Genomic DNA, 15,725 nt, shown 5'->3' on the forward strand with positions numbered 1-15,725 from the left:
TGTATTTGCTCCCGTGGAGCTTCATCAGGGTGGTGCAGGCTCCCAAACTCAGGCTTTCAGCTGTGCTTTTTGCAAAACGGCTTGCCTAAGGCTAGCCATTTTCAGTAGCAGGACCTGTCAAGAACGATTAACTGACACTGCAGTTGAGTTGAATAGATTCAGAACCAAGATGCCAACACTGGTGCAGGCAAGGGGGCACTGTTGCTTGTTGGGCAAAAAGAAAGCAGAGGCCCCTAAGTTCACATTAACTCAGGCATTTCATTTCTTTTTTCCTTTTCTTCTTGGCTGGTTCTTCGTTCTGTCCCCCGTGCTCTGAAGCAGTACCCTGGACGGGGGAGAGAAGTGATGCTCTAACGTCAGAAGCCTGCTCTGAGGCAGTGAAAATAAACAAACAAAAAACCCTTTATCTTCTCATCAAAGCCTGTGTTAGTTGTGCTTCCCCCCTTCCCTACTCATGGGAGGAAACTGCTGAAGAAGGGAAAGGCCTCTAAAGTAGAGTAGGGATGTGCTAACTGCATTCCTTTGGACTTTTGTATCTGTGGACATTCAGGGGCCACAAGATGAGAGAGACGGAGCTGAATGAGAGCCTCAGTGTCAGAATGCTACACGTCCCTCCTGAGCTCATGTGCCCAGTACATGAGGTAGAGAGAGTGGATGGGGCCAGGTACACTGTGGCCTGGAGCATCATCATCTGAAGAATGCAGGTTCAATCGTTTGGAAAAGCCGGAAATCTAGTGTTTTGTGTAAACTTCTAATTTTGAAATAAGCATGGGCCACAAGTTTGCTACTTCTTTCTAGACAAACCTAAAATGCACACTTTAGGGGCTAGAGGTAAGAAAACATTGGTCTGTGTCCCAGAGATGCTGCAGGGATGGGGTGGAATGCCGTAGCTGGTAGAATGAAGAACAGGAACCAACCAGAGGGAAAAGGGGCTTAAGAAACTCCATTTGACATGAACTGAAGGAAGCCTTACGAAAACTTATCAAAGAGTGGCCCTACTTTGAAGAGGAAGTAGATTGGTTTCTGAGTCAAATGCTGTGGTTAATCATATTTCAGTGGTTCAAAAGGTCATGGGAAGAAGACACACAGCAAGACCTTGTTCTGTCACTGTCCATTCCCTGAAAATGTCCATCAGAAATCATGTGAGTCTGAGCAACGTGGTGAGACATAGGCTCAAAAGTGGGCAGCCCTTCCCTAAGAGTTCCTTAGTTCTGTTTTTGCCGGGCCTCCTTTGAAGCCCTTTCGTCTGTTGGTTCTTGCTCCTTCACTAATCTGGGGCTGCTCCCAGATAGACTGAACCACTGGCTAGGAAGGGTGGCTGGGGCTTGCTGCCCTCCAAGTAGAAGCCGGCACTGACCTCTTGGTTTTCCTCCTCCTCCTCCTCTTGGAGAACCATATCCAGGATGTTTCCTTTGATCTTGAAGTCCCGTGAGGTGCTGAGCTTCATGTGCTGCATCAGGTTCACCTGTGACAGGATTGTAAGCATGGGAACACTTTCCTGCTCGGGGCTCTACCTTGTCCTGCCCGGGTCTGCACAAAGCATACTCTACCTCTGACAAACCCTTCAGTGCCTACCTGCAGTAAGCACACACCCACTTGACCTGTTTTCCCCTCAGTTTCCCACAAACGTTTGGATTCAGGCCATCAAATCACAAATAGCAAAGGAGTGGGAAAGGTTCAGGGTTTGATTTTTTTCCCCCGCTGCAGTTGTGCTACTTCAGTTTGTCAGGTTCTCTCAACAGGGTACACAGAAACAGAAGACAGTGTGTTTACCTTGGACCTCTTAGAAAGGTGGATGAGGAATTTTTCATACTGTTCAATGGCAAAGATGAGGTTAGGGATTGGCTTGGTTTCCCGAAGGACTTTGGCCTACAGGGCAAAAGAGGAGCATTAAGACCTAAATGTCAGGGCTTGAGGGGCTTTTGAAGACTGTAGATCTCCAACTTGTCACTAGCAGAGTAACTAATTGTTACTGCTCATGTTTTTTTTTGAAAACTAGTCTCTCTCAAGTAAATGCAGTTTTATTTATATACCATAATCTAAGATTTAAGGAGCCCTGGTGATGCAACAGTTAAGTGCTCTGCAGACCAAAAGGTAGGTGGCTTGAACCCACCCAGCAACTCCGTGGGATACAGACCTGGTGATCTGCTCTTGTAAAGATTACAGCCAAGGAAACCCTATGGGGCAGTTCTATTCTGCCACATAAGGTCGCTATGAGTTGGAATCGATTCAACAGCACCTAACAACAGTGTAAGATTTTTTTATGGCAGTTCAAAGGGCCTAAATTCCAGTAGAGATTCCACTGAATCTTCCATTTACAGTTCTGAAGTATTCGTTATTATTTAGAGACTGGATGAGGGTAGGACCATGAGCAGAAATCTGGCTCCCTCTTTGACCCGATATTTTTAAAACAAGCCCACTCTGGCAGCTAGCTCCAGCTCTTTTTTCTACTCTGCAAGAATTTATACTGCTGGGATCATCTTTTCCCCTAATTTGAATTATAACTCCTTCCAGACATTTCTTGTGCATATGTGTGTTTATATCTTTTTAAAAGCTCACAAATGGGGACACTGCACACGTTGTTCTAATTTTTCTCCCACATTATCATAGCCAAACATTTGGGTTTATATGATTTCTTTCATGCCTGCATGAAAAAAAGTATACGTGTACTATATTTAAGCCAGTCCTCTATTAATGGATATTTTGGTTGTTTGCAGTAGTTCACTTTTACAAACTGTTGGCGGGACCATCCTTGTACACAGGTCTTCGCGTAATTTCTGTATTCTAAAAGTGGAATTGTTGCATCAGAGAGGATCCTAAAATTTGGTAGCTATTGACAAACTGCCCCCGAGAGGGTGTGCTAATTTTCACCTTTGCTAACCATGTACTACAGTGCCAATTCACCTGCGCCCTCACCTACTCTTATAGATCCTTTAGAGAACACCTTTTGTACTCACCACCTTTTCTAAGAACAATTCCAGCCCTGGTGGTACAGTGGTTAAGGGCTACAGCTGCTAACCAAAAGGCTGGCAGTTTGAATCCATCAGGCGCCTTGGAAAACCCTATGGGGCAGTTCTACTCTGTCCTACGGGGTCACTATGAGTTGGAATTGACTCAGTGGCAACTTTTTTTTTTTTTTTAAGCTAATTACAAAGGGAGATCAGGATTTTCAGGCGTTTCCTTTATAAAACATGTTTTCAGTTCTGAGAAAATTAAGATGTTCCATCTGAACATAATCTGAATCGAGAAGCAGCCATATATATATGTGTGCGTATATATACACACACGCCGTATTTTCACACAAATAATGCACACCTTCTGTGTTTGCCAGCTGTGCCCTTCCCCTGCGAGGCACCCTCACAAGCACCACTATGCCAATCCTCTTCCCCATGTTGTAAAAAAAAACAAAACTAGCACGCTCACAAAAATACCTTGCAGGGGAAGGGTGCAACCAGCAAAGAAATGCACAAGGTGCACATTATCTGTGTAAAAATACAGTATATATGTATGTATATAAATGGTTGATAACAGCTGGTGGTGTAGTGGTTAAGTGCTACAGCTGCTAACCAAGAGGTCGGTGGTTTGAATCCACCAGGCGCTCCTTGGAGACTATCGGGCAGTTCTCCTCTGTCCTATAGGGTTGCTATGAGTTCAAATCGATACGATGGCACTGGGTTTGGTTTTTGGTTTGGTTTTAACAGCTTTAAGATATAATTCACATACCATTAGTTCACTCATTGACAATGTATAATGGCTTTTAGAGTTCTGCAACTATCACTACAATCGATTTTAGAACATTTTCATCACCCTAAAAAGGAATCCCGTACCCTTAAGTAGACACCCCCGTCTCCCCATTCCCACCAGCTCTGGCAACCACTAATCTACCTTTTGTCTCTAGATTTGCCTATACTGGGCATTTGATATAAGTGGAATCATACAATATGCAGTCTTTTGGGACTGGCTCCTTTCACTTAGCATAAATGTTCTCACGGTTCACCAGCAGCCATATTTTAATGATGAGTGTCAGCAGCTTACCATGGCTGTGGCAACAGCAGCAGTTTTCTCCTTTTTCTTCTCTCCTGCAGATTTCAGGTTGTCACTCTTCTTGTTCTAAAGAAACAGAAACAAATTCATTCCTAAAGACTTCCCCACAGAGCTAACAGGTTAGTGGAAATCTCCCTAAAAGGTAATTACAACAGAGTATAGGAACTCCACAGGAAGCAAATATGGATGAAAGGGATTACCTGTGCAGTGTGAACATTTCCCTAAAAAGTAATTGCAACAGCGTATAGCGCTCTAAGGGGAGCAAGTGTGGATGAGCAGGATTACCTGTGCAGCAGGTGCTGGCAGGTGGAAAAAATTGTGATGCTTTACAATCCTCAGGTGTATTCCTACTTTGTTTTGTTGAGAGGTTTACAGTTTGTACTCTAGTACACGGAGGTTGAGGGTAGAATCAACCAAGCCATTGTGCCTTGCCAGCCAATGGACTAGTGAGGTACAAAAGAATGGTTAAAATGGGGATCATCAAGGTGGTAGCAGGGAAAGGCATTTCCAAATTGGGAAGTTGCCTGAAAGGGCCCCCAAAGGAAGAGGAAGACAAGGAGGCTGTTTCAGGGGCCAACAGAGGTAATCACCAGATGTATCTAATGCGTAGTTTGGTTAGCGGGTTTAAAAGGGGCATAGGAACGCTTCCTGATGTTGTAGATATCGGAGTATAAAGAGTTCCTGGAGAGAAAGAACTAATGAAGGGAACCAGGAAGAGAAACAAGACCTGAGTCAGGAGAGACTGAGAACCTCCCAAGCTTGAAATACACAAGTAGGGAGTTTTTACCTTCTAGGAACGGAACACACATGCTCTGTGGGACAAGTAAGGGAATAAAACAGAGATCGGAGAATGGAGAGAAACTACCACTAGAGCCACGTGAGAAGCAGGAGGCTGTTTCCATGTGGCATGTTCTGGAAAATAAGGAACAGTAGGGATTCCAGAGGGGCTGGTATGAAGAAATATATTTTTGGCTCAGAAGGCAGGATAAGGGTGGTGGAGGGTGACGCCTTGTTATGGGAGGGGCAGGGAAGCAGCTATAAATAGAGCTCACATGGACAAGTGGGAAGTGAGACATTTTTCTAGAGGAAAAAACAAAAAACCCAGTGCCATCGAGTCGATTCCGACTCATAGCGACCCTATAGGACAGAGTAGAACTGCCCCATTGAGGATGTATCCCTAAATCAACCTATTGCCCATTCCTGCTGATACAAAAACCCACTGCTGTTGAGTCGATTCCGACTTGACAGAGACCCTACAGGACAGAGTAGAACTACCCCCATAGGGTTTCCAAAGTGCCTGGTGGATTCAAACTGCTGACTTTCTGGTTAGCAGCCATATCTCTTAACCATTATCCCACCAGGATTTCCCTGCTGATACAAGTAGGACTAAAACTATAGTTTTAGCCAGACAAGAAGTACCTTTTAAAGGTATGCAGTTTGGGGCAGAATGCTAAGGGTTTTGGAGCAATGGCAGTGTTTTCACTGAGATATAAGGCTGTGGAAAAACAAAAGGGCTATAAGAGAGTAGCTCTCTGAAGAATGTGGGCAATTGCAATCCTGATTTCTAGATTAAGAGTTGGAGCTAATGGAACCATGGGCTCTTGCCCAGGGTTGCTCACCAAGGGTATCAAACAGGGAAAAACCTGTTTGCCTGTGAGTCAGTGGACTTGTCAGTAGGTTATAAGTCAAATACGGATGAAGAAGGGGAAGAATTAGGAGGGAACATATGAAACTGGCTTCTGTGAAGAGCACGCACAGTGTGGAATAAGGAATAGTAGTCTAGGAGATGTCTGATGATTCACAGAAGAAAATGGTTGCAAATGGGGTCAGAAACAAACCCCAAATCCTCTGATGTTTTACATGTCAATATCAAGTGTAATTCTAGAGCAGGGGTCAGCAAACTACAGCTTACTGGCCAAATCCAGCCCGATGTCTGTTCCTGAAAGTAAAGTTTTATTTTGTATATTATCTGTGGCTGTTTTTGTGCTACAGTGCCAGAGTTGAGTAATTGTCAGACAGACTACATGGGCCACAAAGCCTAAAACATTTGCCGCTGTTGTGTGCCATCGAGTCAATTCCAACTCAGAGGGACCTCATGTGACAGAGTAGAAGCGCCCCATGGGGTTTTCTTGGCTATAATCTTTATGGGGACAGATCACCAGTTCTTTCTCCCACGGAGCTGCTGGGTGGGTTTGAACCACCAACCTCTCAGTTAGTAGCCGAGCACTTAACTTAGTAGGGGTCCTTAGAAACATTAGCTACTAGATTCAGATCTCACCTCTTCCTCCTATAGCTGTCTGTTCCTGGACCTTCCCATTCATATCTCTAATCTTTTCTCATCATTTATACGGGCCTGTCACTAAGTGCTGCAGTGAGGACGAATGAGGTGATGCATGAGAAGTGCTTGGCACCACACCTGGTGCAAGGTAGGGGGCTCTAAATGTGAGCTGCTCCTAATAAAATGAATAGACAAGTGACTTTAAGAGAAAAAGGGTAGTAAATAGGCTTTCAGAACAGTGTTTCCCCAGGTGTACCCTATGGAACACTATTCTGCCAAATAATAATACGCGTTACTGAAAAAAACAAAAGTTCTTGAATAGGTTTAGAACTACTGTTGAACGTATTATGGTTGGACTTCTAAGCATATTTAATATGCTAATGGGCATCATGAATGTCTAAGACAAGGAATATGGTACGAGTATTTCTCACAGAATCCTTTTTTTGAAGACTCAGTCTACAAAGGATTCTTTGTGAAATGAGGCCTTATACGCAGTAAGACTTGGAGATACGGAACTTAAAACCCAAGTTCAGGAGTAGAGGTAGAGTAGTAATATATATATATGTATATACAGACAACAGATTTGTATGACAGAATGGAACTCACATGGAAATTCCTGAGCACGAGGGTTGAGAAAGCATGCCTGCAAGCGTCTGAGTGAGATAAAAGGAGAGAACCAGGAGTAACAGCTTGATGGGAGCAGGCTATAGACTGTGCCTGGCCAGACACAGAAAACACATGATGTGCTCCCACCTCAGATCACAAAACTGGTACAAAGGCAGGGGAGAACCTCAACTACCAGCACACAACTGAGAACCTCCAGCTGACACAAGCTGACAGGCCACCTGGTCACCGATTCTTAGGGGGAGGGAAGAAGTACCTAACCCACATAATGAGGGAAGACACCACAGGGGGATGTCGCACCTGCAGGTGGTGGAGAGGCAGAAAGCAAGCGGAGTTATCACTGTTAAAGTGGTCTCAACCCATTGCTTTAATAATTGGTTCTAGAATCTTGGCCAGGACTGACACTTAGGAGACCCATCCTCTTTGATTCTTCAAAAATCAAATAACAGCTCTGCAAAGCTCTCACTGCAGTTACGAAGTGGCCTGGGTAAATGTAGTTTCCTGTCACTTCATGTGTTTTAGCCAGTGGTTCTCAACTGTGGGTGATTTTGCCTCTCATGGACATTTGGCAATGTCTGGAGACACTTTTGGTTGTCACAATTCGGGGGCTGCTATTGGCATCTGGTGAGCAGATGCCAGGGATGATGCTAAATATCCTACAATGCACAGGACAAGCCCCCAAACAGAATTACCTGGCCCCAAATGCCTACAGTGCTGAGGTTGAGAAACCCTGGTTTAAACAAACAAGAAAGAGGACTAAATATTTCAAAACTCTGATGGTATTTGTGACCAAGAGAGATTTCAAATTTCTTCAAACCCTGGAGAAGCCTATTACTGTATTAATTTAGAGGGAGAAGAAAAGGGCTCTGGGCCAAAGACAAAAGCAGCCCGTATTCTAACTCACTGAAAGTGCTGCTGCTCTCACACAATACTCTGCTATCTGATCTCAGCCTTTCTTCACGTGCTTGCTGCTACCCTACCCGCAGGCCCAAAGGACACCTGGTGGCATGCGTCTGCAGTCACCCGGAAATAAACCAGGTCTTTGAGCCCAAGCCTGCTCTTCTTTTCCTACTCTAAATGCAAGCATGTCAAGCGCTTTCTTTCTCCACATTAAATGGTTTTCTTTGAATGGGCAGACTTTCTTGCCGCAAAGCCTTCAGGCCTTGGTTTGGTCTCTGATGGGCACCTCTGGCTTATGGTAAGTTGGGAAGAAACTGGATACACACTCAGCTCAGAAGACTAAGCGGTCCCCTGGGAATGTAGAAAGTCCTTTCTTACTTAAAGATCTATTTTGTTACTGACTCTGGATCACTTACCTGCACATAACAAATGAAAGAATAACACAGGGGCGTCAGATGGGAACCAGACAGCTTCACCTGCAGCAAAGAGGGAGGCCAATGTAACAGCAGAAACAAAATCCCCTCCCCATTCCTAGGAAAGGCACTCTCAACTCACCAGCTTTTCCATATTTTTTGGAATTCCTCTGGAGCTCCGACACACCTGGAGATACTAATAGACAAAAGATTCTTAGATTTAGCATACCACGCTACATAGATGTCCTATGAAACTAGTCACCTCGTGCAGTGTGCTTACGGAGTATGACTCATCACTGACTACAGAGGGAAAAGAAAACAAGCTACTGTATTTATGGAGAATCCAAGACACAAGGCTGCCTTTTCCCCCTCCTCCAATACTCCCGAGCTCTCTAGACAACAAGGCAATGAAGGATTTCCTTCTGACTTGCTCAGCTCATTGCTTTAAAAACCTTTCAAGCTGATCGTCGCTGCATCTAGAAAACCAATGATTTTGCTGTTTTTCCTTTCAGAAATGGCAATAAAGAGGAGAGGTGGTCTGTATTTTACCTACAGCTCAGCAGCCACATCATGTAGCTGGAGCCGCATGTTCTCAGAGACGGCCACAGTGCTGTTTGGGTACCCTGTGGGGTGGTCTGTGTTTTTCTTGGGTTGTCTATCCCTGTCTAAGTATTTAATATAGTTCATTGCCAGAATCAGAAGTAAGCTACCTGGTTCCCATCACTCTCTGAATGTCTGTTGAGGACCAAAATATTACAAGAAGAGTTTCTTGTTAAGAGATAACTAAGAAGCATTAATTTAAGCTCAATAAGGTAGAACTTAAACTCAATAAGGCAAAGAGTATGCTTTGTAAATTTTTTTTTTTTTAAATAATCTTCCTCTCCACCCTAATGCCTGATTTGGCATTTAACACTACTTGGTAAAGAAATGGAGTCCCTGGGTGGTGCAAAGATTAACATGCTAGGCTGCAAACAGAAAGGTTGGTGTCCTTTGGGCCTGCGGGTAGGGTAGCAGCAAGCACGTGAAGAAAGGCTGAGATCAGATAGCAGATGCCCAGAGGCTCCTTGGAAAAAAGACCTGGTGATCTGCTTCTGAAAAATCAGTCATTAAAACCCTCCTGGAGCACAGTTCTGCTCACACAGGGCTGCCGTGAGTCAGAACTGACTTGATGGCAACTGGTTTTGTTAAAGGAATGGAAGAAGTAATAAACCTCTCTTTATTCCCAGTGCCCAGACTGGCTGGAACTGGCCTAATTTTTTTTGTGTAACATGGAATCAGATTTTATTCTATAGCTACAAGTGTAGATTAAGCTTTAGAGCTAGCAAGATGCATGCACTCTTAATCAGATGCTCCTACGCCAAGGAAGTAAGGGCCTCTGAAGCAAGTTTAGAGTTATGCCATTACCTGTTAGTCTCCGGCCTGTGGGGGAGCCTGCTACTTACCGACCAAACCAAACCATGACTCGCAAAGATGTAGGTGAGAGCTCCATTCGGATGCACTGCATGCAGCTCAGCGGGCTGCGGCCCTGGCCTCATCTCCCGCTGGCTGGGATGGGGCGGCGGGGGTGAACTTCACCGTCTCTCAGATACTCACATATTTGACAAGTGCTGTCAGTATGGTGTACATCTTGCACAGGTCCTTTAGCAAGGTGTCCACACAGCTGCCTGATGGCAGGGCTGTCTGCACCAGCTCATGGAAAAATGTAAGCAGAGTTCCCAGTTGAATGATGATGGCTTTCTCAATGGGCTGATTTGGTAGGGCTGCCTGAGAAGAGGCCTCTTCTGAAAAAGGAAACAAAATTGGCACATTCACACCCAAGTGGCCTTATTTTCTAGTTAAGACTGAAGGAAATCTAAAATCAACGAAATACCATTAACTAGGAAATCTGTAGGGAAAATGAGTATGTAATTCATCATGCAGTGACTGCTGCCCTAAGCCACATGACCCTCCATTTCTTCCATCCCATCAGAAATCTAGCTCAGGGGCCCATTTCATGCAGCAGTCCAGTACGGATTTAGGGTGACTCTGCTCTCATCACATTTCTTGGAACCCCATCCTGAACTCATCTTACCTGATATGATTTCTTGGCTCACTTGTCCCTTAAGCTTGGTGATGAGCCAGTCTACTTCTTCAAGAACCTTCTCAGCCTGACTCAGAGCAACCAACTGTGAAAGAAAAGAAATGTCTGGCCTAGCTTACTGCACACAGCTGCTGGAGTAATACAGTAACCATGGCCACTATAATTTACTCTTCACATGGAGTCCAATGGAAGGAATGACAAGGCTATTTTCTATGGCTCGGGGATCTGGACTTACACAGACAGTGGGAGCAGCTGTCCTCAAATTCACCATTGCAAAGTGGTTTGTTTTCTCCACCTCTATGTCCTGGGGAAGGAAAGAGAGGTGAGACACTGGTAGTAAGGCTGTTCCCCTGAGCTCCATCCCCATGCGGTATGTTTGTTGTGCTGAAGGCCTACTGCAGTACCTCGTCTATGTCTCCGAGCTCCCCATGGATATCCTGGGACAAGTCACGCAGCAGGGAGACAGGACTCTTATACAAAACATGGAGGCTGAAGAGCAAGTTCATCACGCCCTTACAAAATGAGGCATCCTCTAGAAGTAGGAAGAACAGGAAGTTAAAAGGTAAGTTATGACCCAGACAGGTCCTTTGGTGGGGACGTGGAGGGGGTGCTAACCAGAACACACAGCTTGTTGTGTCCTGGGCACAACATCCCAGTATTGCACAAACTCCAGGCACGGTAACTCCCACAGTGTGCACTTTTATCCACGTAACAACCCAAAGAAAGCAGATGTTTTTCATTGTCAGTCAGTCACTATCATCCAAATCAAAAAATAAAACACTACCAGCACCCTAGAAAGCCCCTTCCTGCCCTGCTTCTCCCACCAAGGGAAATTGGTACCCTGACTTCTAACATCACAGATTAGTTCTGTCTGATTATGAACTATCCAAATGGAATCATACAGTGAAGATTCTGCGTCTGGCTTGTCTTGCTCAACATGTTTATGAGATTTCTCTATGTTGTTGTACCTAGATACAGTTTGTTTATTCCCATTACTGTACAGTATTCTATCATGTGAGTATATCACATCTTATTTATCCATTCTGCTATTGAACATTTGGGGTTTCCCATCGAGTTTTTTGGCTATTAGAATAGTGCTGCTATGAGAATTCTTCGATGTGTTTCTGTTGGGAGTACAACTGTTAGGTCATAGGCCTATGTTGAGTTTTAGCAATTAGATACTGCCGCACAATTTTCCAGAGTGGTCACCCCAGCAGTGCTCTACAGTCTCGCCAACACTCAGTACTCGTACTGTGTATCTTTTTCATTTTGGTTGTTCTGGTGAATGTGTAATAGGGAATATCACCAGAATGTGTGATGGTGAATATCTCTTTGTTTCTAAATGCCATTTGGTGAGGATGATTTTTAACGGAGTCTAAAAGGAAACATGGTAGGAACCTTACCCAGGCTGTTTTCCTTGCAAATCTTAGATGTCCAGGATAACATCTGCAAAAACTGAATTGAAGGTGATTTAGATATTAAAGAAACATGCCAAAAGACAGATCTAGGTGCTGTCAGAATAGAAGAGCCCTCGACCTTTCCAAGTTTAAGCAAATCACCTGCCAAAACATGTTCCTGGAGCTAAAGTGGTAATCACTAGGAACAGCATTAAAGTCAGTCCAGGGTTATGAGAACAATTACTGTACTCTTCCACAGCATATGATTTAATTCTCAACCTCAGTACCCTTATTAAGGGCCAAAGGTCCTGAGGTCTGGGTCCTTATCACCTAAGCTTCCTTTGCCCCTACCACCATGGCCTATGTATGGCTAAAGCTCTGTGTTCTCCTTCCTCTGCCCCACACTCTCCACACATGAGGATATCAGCCTAATGGAGAGGTGTGGGAGTGTAAGATCTTGGCCATAAAGACAGCAAAATTAGCTTTTGGGAGCCAAGAGGCCAAATGAGAGAAAAAGAGAAACAGAAGAGGCAAAAACTAGACAGGATGTTCAGACAGAGTCAACCTTCTGCTTCAGCAGTTCTTTGGAATAGGCTTTCAGCTATAAAGGTACTGAAATGCAGTTATACTTCAGTGCAAAGTGACTAACAAGAGATCAGTTGGGAAAAAAGGTAAATTAAGAGGCTAACTGACAGCTCTCTATAAAGTGATATAAAAGATCTCCAGGAAAACAAAATATGCAAGCTGCAGAATAAGCTTTTATGTGAAGAATAGGGTTAGGAATAAGGATCTATATTCACATTTGCTAGTATAGGAATAAAGGAATTCTTGAAAGATACATAAGAAACTAAAAAAAAGTGGTTACTTATTTGGGGAGGGGGATCTGAGGAGATATAGGACATGGATAGGAGGGAGACCATTTACTATACATCTTTTTATAATTTCTGGTTTTCAAATCATATGACTTTATTACCTATTCAAAATTAAATTTAAAAAGTTTTTTTTTTTTTTTTTAAAGACACTATTTGAAATTATTGGAGGGAGGGAGGCTAAAAGTAAATGAAAAGTTTTTCCAGTATTAGCCTTTCCAAATCCATTTATTTTCCTCCAAACGTCCCCCAGCCCCAATTCTCTCATGCCGTTCCTGTGCTTCGTTCCCAGTCCTTGCTCCCTGCAGCAAAAGTAACAGTATGAAGGAATGAAGCTGAAAGCAAAGTGGGGAAGGGTTGTTTGGTGCTAGGATGGAGTGAGTAAAAAAAGGGATTTTCTTTGTGCAGCCAGAAATTAGGACAACAGGAAAATCAAGTCTGCCTTCCAACACTTAAACACCATAACGTTCCCTGGCTGCAGTCTTCCAAATCTAACTCTTCCCAAGACGAGGGCGCACACAAGCAGCCTCGTCTTCCCCAAGATCAGGAGGCAGGTGTGGTAGGAGCACACAGCCCTGGGCTCCCAGAGATGCTCTTGATCATTCCAGAAGAAAAGGACTCCTGAAGGGAACAGATTGACAAAAAGGGGGCCTTCTCTTACTCATCCGTGTGTGTAAACGCCCATGTGGGTGCCCAACCTTACATGTGTGCACACACCTACACACGCATGTATCACCTATCTTGGCAGAGTTGTTTCTGCTCTGGAGCTGTGGTCACTTTGCAACGTCAGCATTCTTTGCTGAATCGCCCCTGCTCCCCATCTCGGTAACAGGTAACCTTGCTGAGAGAGTCTATGCTCAATGTGTCAGCTGCCTTCTTCATCATTAACATTCTATGCTTGTCCATACTTTCCCCTTAGAAAAGGAGGGAAGCACCCGAAGTGAGGAAGAACACAGATGAACAAGGCTGGAGACAGCAAAGACAAAATGAAGATTTTCTTCTGTAGTGTTTACTGTTTACCCTTGATAGTGGCCAAACAGAAGCATTATGTTTTTATCCTATAATGGATGCACAGAAGTATGACATGACAGAAACACTACATATGAAAGAATACAACTTATGGGTCTGATCTTGACTCAGGAGGATAAGTAAATATATTATTTTAAATAAACTACACTTCAAGGAGACATTTAGACATATACTTTTAAGATGCACTAATCTTTGCTTTCTGATTGATGCTAAATGGGGTAGAATGAGTGGTACCAGTACCTGCTGGGAGGAGGGCTCCAGCAGCTTGGACAAGCTGGAGAGAACACTGATTACAAGAAGGGCTTCTTTGCTATTGAAGTCTTCCTCTTGGCTGCTTAGCAAATTCAACAAGCACCGCTGATAAAGGAAAGTGTACACAGAAACATTAGCAGGAAGAAGAGATTCCTAAGGCAGGGAAAGAAAGAACTCAAACGCTGCCAGAATTATAAAAGGATAACATCTGAAAATGAATCTGGACTGAACAGTTGTTTCTTAACCTGCTTTAGCCCAGAAACCTCTCTGAGGATTCTCTTGGCTTTTGTTCCTCCAACCCACCCCCCTTTGACAAATGCACATTAGGAATGAGCCATGCACCCTGTTTTTGGTGGCTCTCAACACCCTGGAGCCCTCCTACTGATGTCAGGTTCAGACCACCCCAACACCCCAGCATTCCCTATTCATCTTCCCTGATTTACTCTTCTCACCACTGAAATATTGTACATTTTATTATTTGACAGTCTCTCCCCCCTACAATGTAAGCTCCACGAAGATGGCGATTTCTGTCTCCTTTGTTCCCTGCTAAATCTTCAGCACCTACAGCAGTCCCTAGCACATAGCAAAAACTTTAAAATTATTTGTCAAATAAAACAAATTCTCTGTGATAGAAGACGCTGCTATTTTGACAACTATTGATTAGAAATGATAGGCTCCACTGTTTAGTCTTTTAAGCAATCTAACAGACAAAACCAAATTATACTGTGGACTCAAAAATAAAAACAAACTCCTGGCTCTCTCCTTATGTCAACTTTTTAAGTCAATCTGTGGTCTCAGAGGCAACGAGTTCTTCAGGTTGGAGTGGCTTAACACAAATCCTCCTTTGAATCCTTCTAAATGCGTTACTTCCTATTCTAAGAGCTGTATCCTGTTGCTTGGGTGATGACCCAGAAAAAAGATTCCTGCCCTCCTTGCTCACCGTCTGCCCAGTCTCACCAGCTGCCCCTGTAGGCACCCACTTTGCAAGGAGCCTCAGGCAAGAAGAGCAGCTTCCCAAGGTGTCTCACCTGAAACTGCCGGGTCTGGAATGTCGCTCTTTGAGTGACACTAACTTCTGCCTCTTCTCCCTCGTTATCTGTGACATCTAGGAAAGGAAAAGAACGCCATAGTTTTTTTTATGGACTTATGCTTTTTTGGCCTTTTAATGGCTAAAATTTTATAAAACCGCAATGTCTGGAGGCAGATTTAAATGAATTTGTAAAATTCTGCAATTTCTTAATACTATATTCCATTTTTTGGCCACTATTTGTGGTTAAATGTAGTCCAGTAAGGACTGATTCTAAATCCACTAGATGTCACCCCTTCACCCCTTTGCAACATTAGGACAGTTCTCAGGTGTCCCCTGGTAGGTTAACAAACAGAACAAAGAGGTTTGGTAAAGAAGGAGAAATCCAGACGAAGCCAATTTATCAATATTCAAATACCTACCCAGAGCCCTGAGAAACTGCCGAATCCTGGGCTGATAGAACTGCTGCACCACATCGAAGATCTTCTGCAAACCCTCCAAGCACAGCAGTGAGATGCTCTTCCCTTTCTCTTTTTTCCCTGACTCTTCCACTGAAGTAGGAATTGAAGTATATCTCCATAGCAAGACCCTGAAGATGAGAGAAGTGATTTTAGTTTTAAAGTCAGGTTCATTGAGGTACATTTTTTTTACCCGCCCATTTTCCCTACTCCCCAGCCCCTGGTAACTACGGATCTATTTTTGTCTCTATACATTTGCCTATCCTAAATACCTCATATAAATGGAATCATACAATATTTGTCCTTTTGTGTCTGGCTTATTTCACAGCATGTTTTCAAGGTTCATCCGTGTCA

General features: G+C 43.8%; 1 protein-coding gene across 4 annotated transcripts in view; it reads right to left on the reverse strand.

Moving 5' to 3' along the window:
• Positions 1-237: 237 nt before the first annotated feature.
• Positions 238-15,725, reverse strand: part of FANCI (FA complementation group I) — a 95,931-nt gene continuing 80,443 nt past the window's right edge. For all 4 annotated transcript variants that reach the window (XM_049905459.1, XM_049905458.1, XM_049905461.1 and 1 more), the window contains exons 25-38: positions 15,336-15,502; positions 14,915-14,991; positions 13,875-13,991; positions 11,743-11,794; positions 10,744-10,871; positions 10,575-10,643; positions 10,331-10,424; positions 9,853-10,040; positions 8,402-8,455; positions 8,263-8,322; positions 4,036-4,110; positions 1,774-1,869; positions 1,358-1,465; positions 238-325 (exon numbers count right to left, since the gene is read on the reverse strand). In XM_049905459.1, coding sequence (XP_049761416.1) covers positions 245-325; positions 1,358-1,465; positions 1,774-1,869; positions 4,036-4,110; positions 8,263-8,322; positions 8,402-8,455; positions 9,853-10,040; positions 10,331-10,424; positions 10,575-10,643; positions 10,744-10,871; positions 11,743-11,794; positions 13,875-13,991; positions 14,915-14,991; positions 15,336-15,502 — 1,366 coding nt within the window. In that variant the 3' untranslated portion in view covers positions 238-244. The remainder of the gene's footprint in view (positions 326-1,357; positions 1,466-1,773; positions 1,870-4,035; positions 4,111-8,262; positions 8,323-8,401; positions 8,456-9,852; positions 10,041-10,330; positions 10,425-10,574; positions 10,644-10,743; positions 10,872-11,742; positions 11,795-13,874; positions 13,992-14,914; positions 14,992-15,335; positions 15,503-15,725) is intronic.

The sequence above is a fragment of the Elephas maximus genome, chromosome 13 (genome assembly GCF_024166365.1).
Source record: "Elephas maximus indicus isolate mEleMax1 chromosome 13, mEleMax1 primary haplotype, whole genome shotgun sequence".
Taxonomy (NCBI): Eukaryota; Metazoa; Chordata; class Mammalia; order Proboscidea; family Elephantidae; genus Elephas; species Elephas maximus.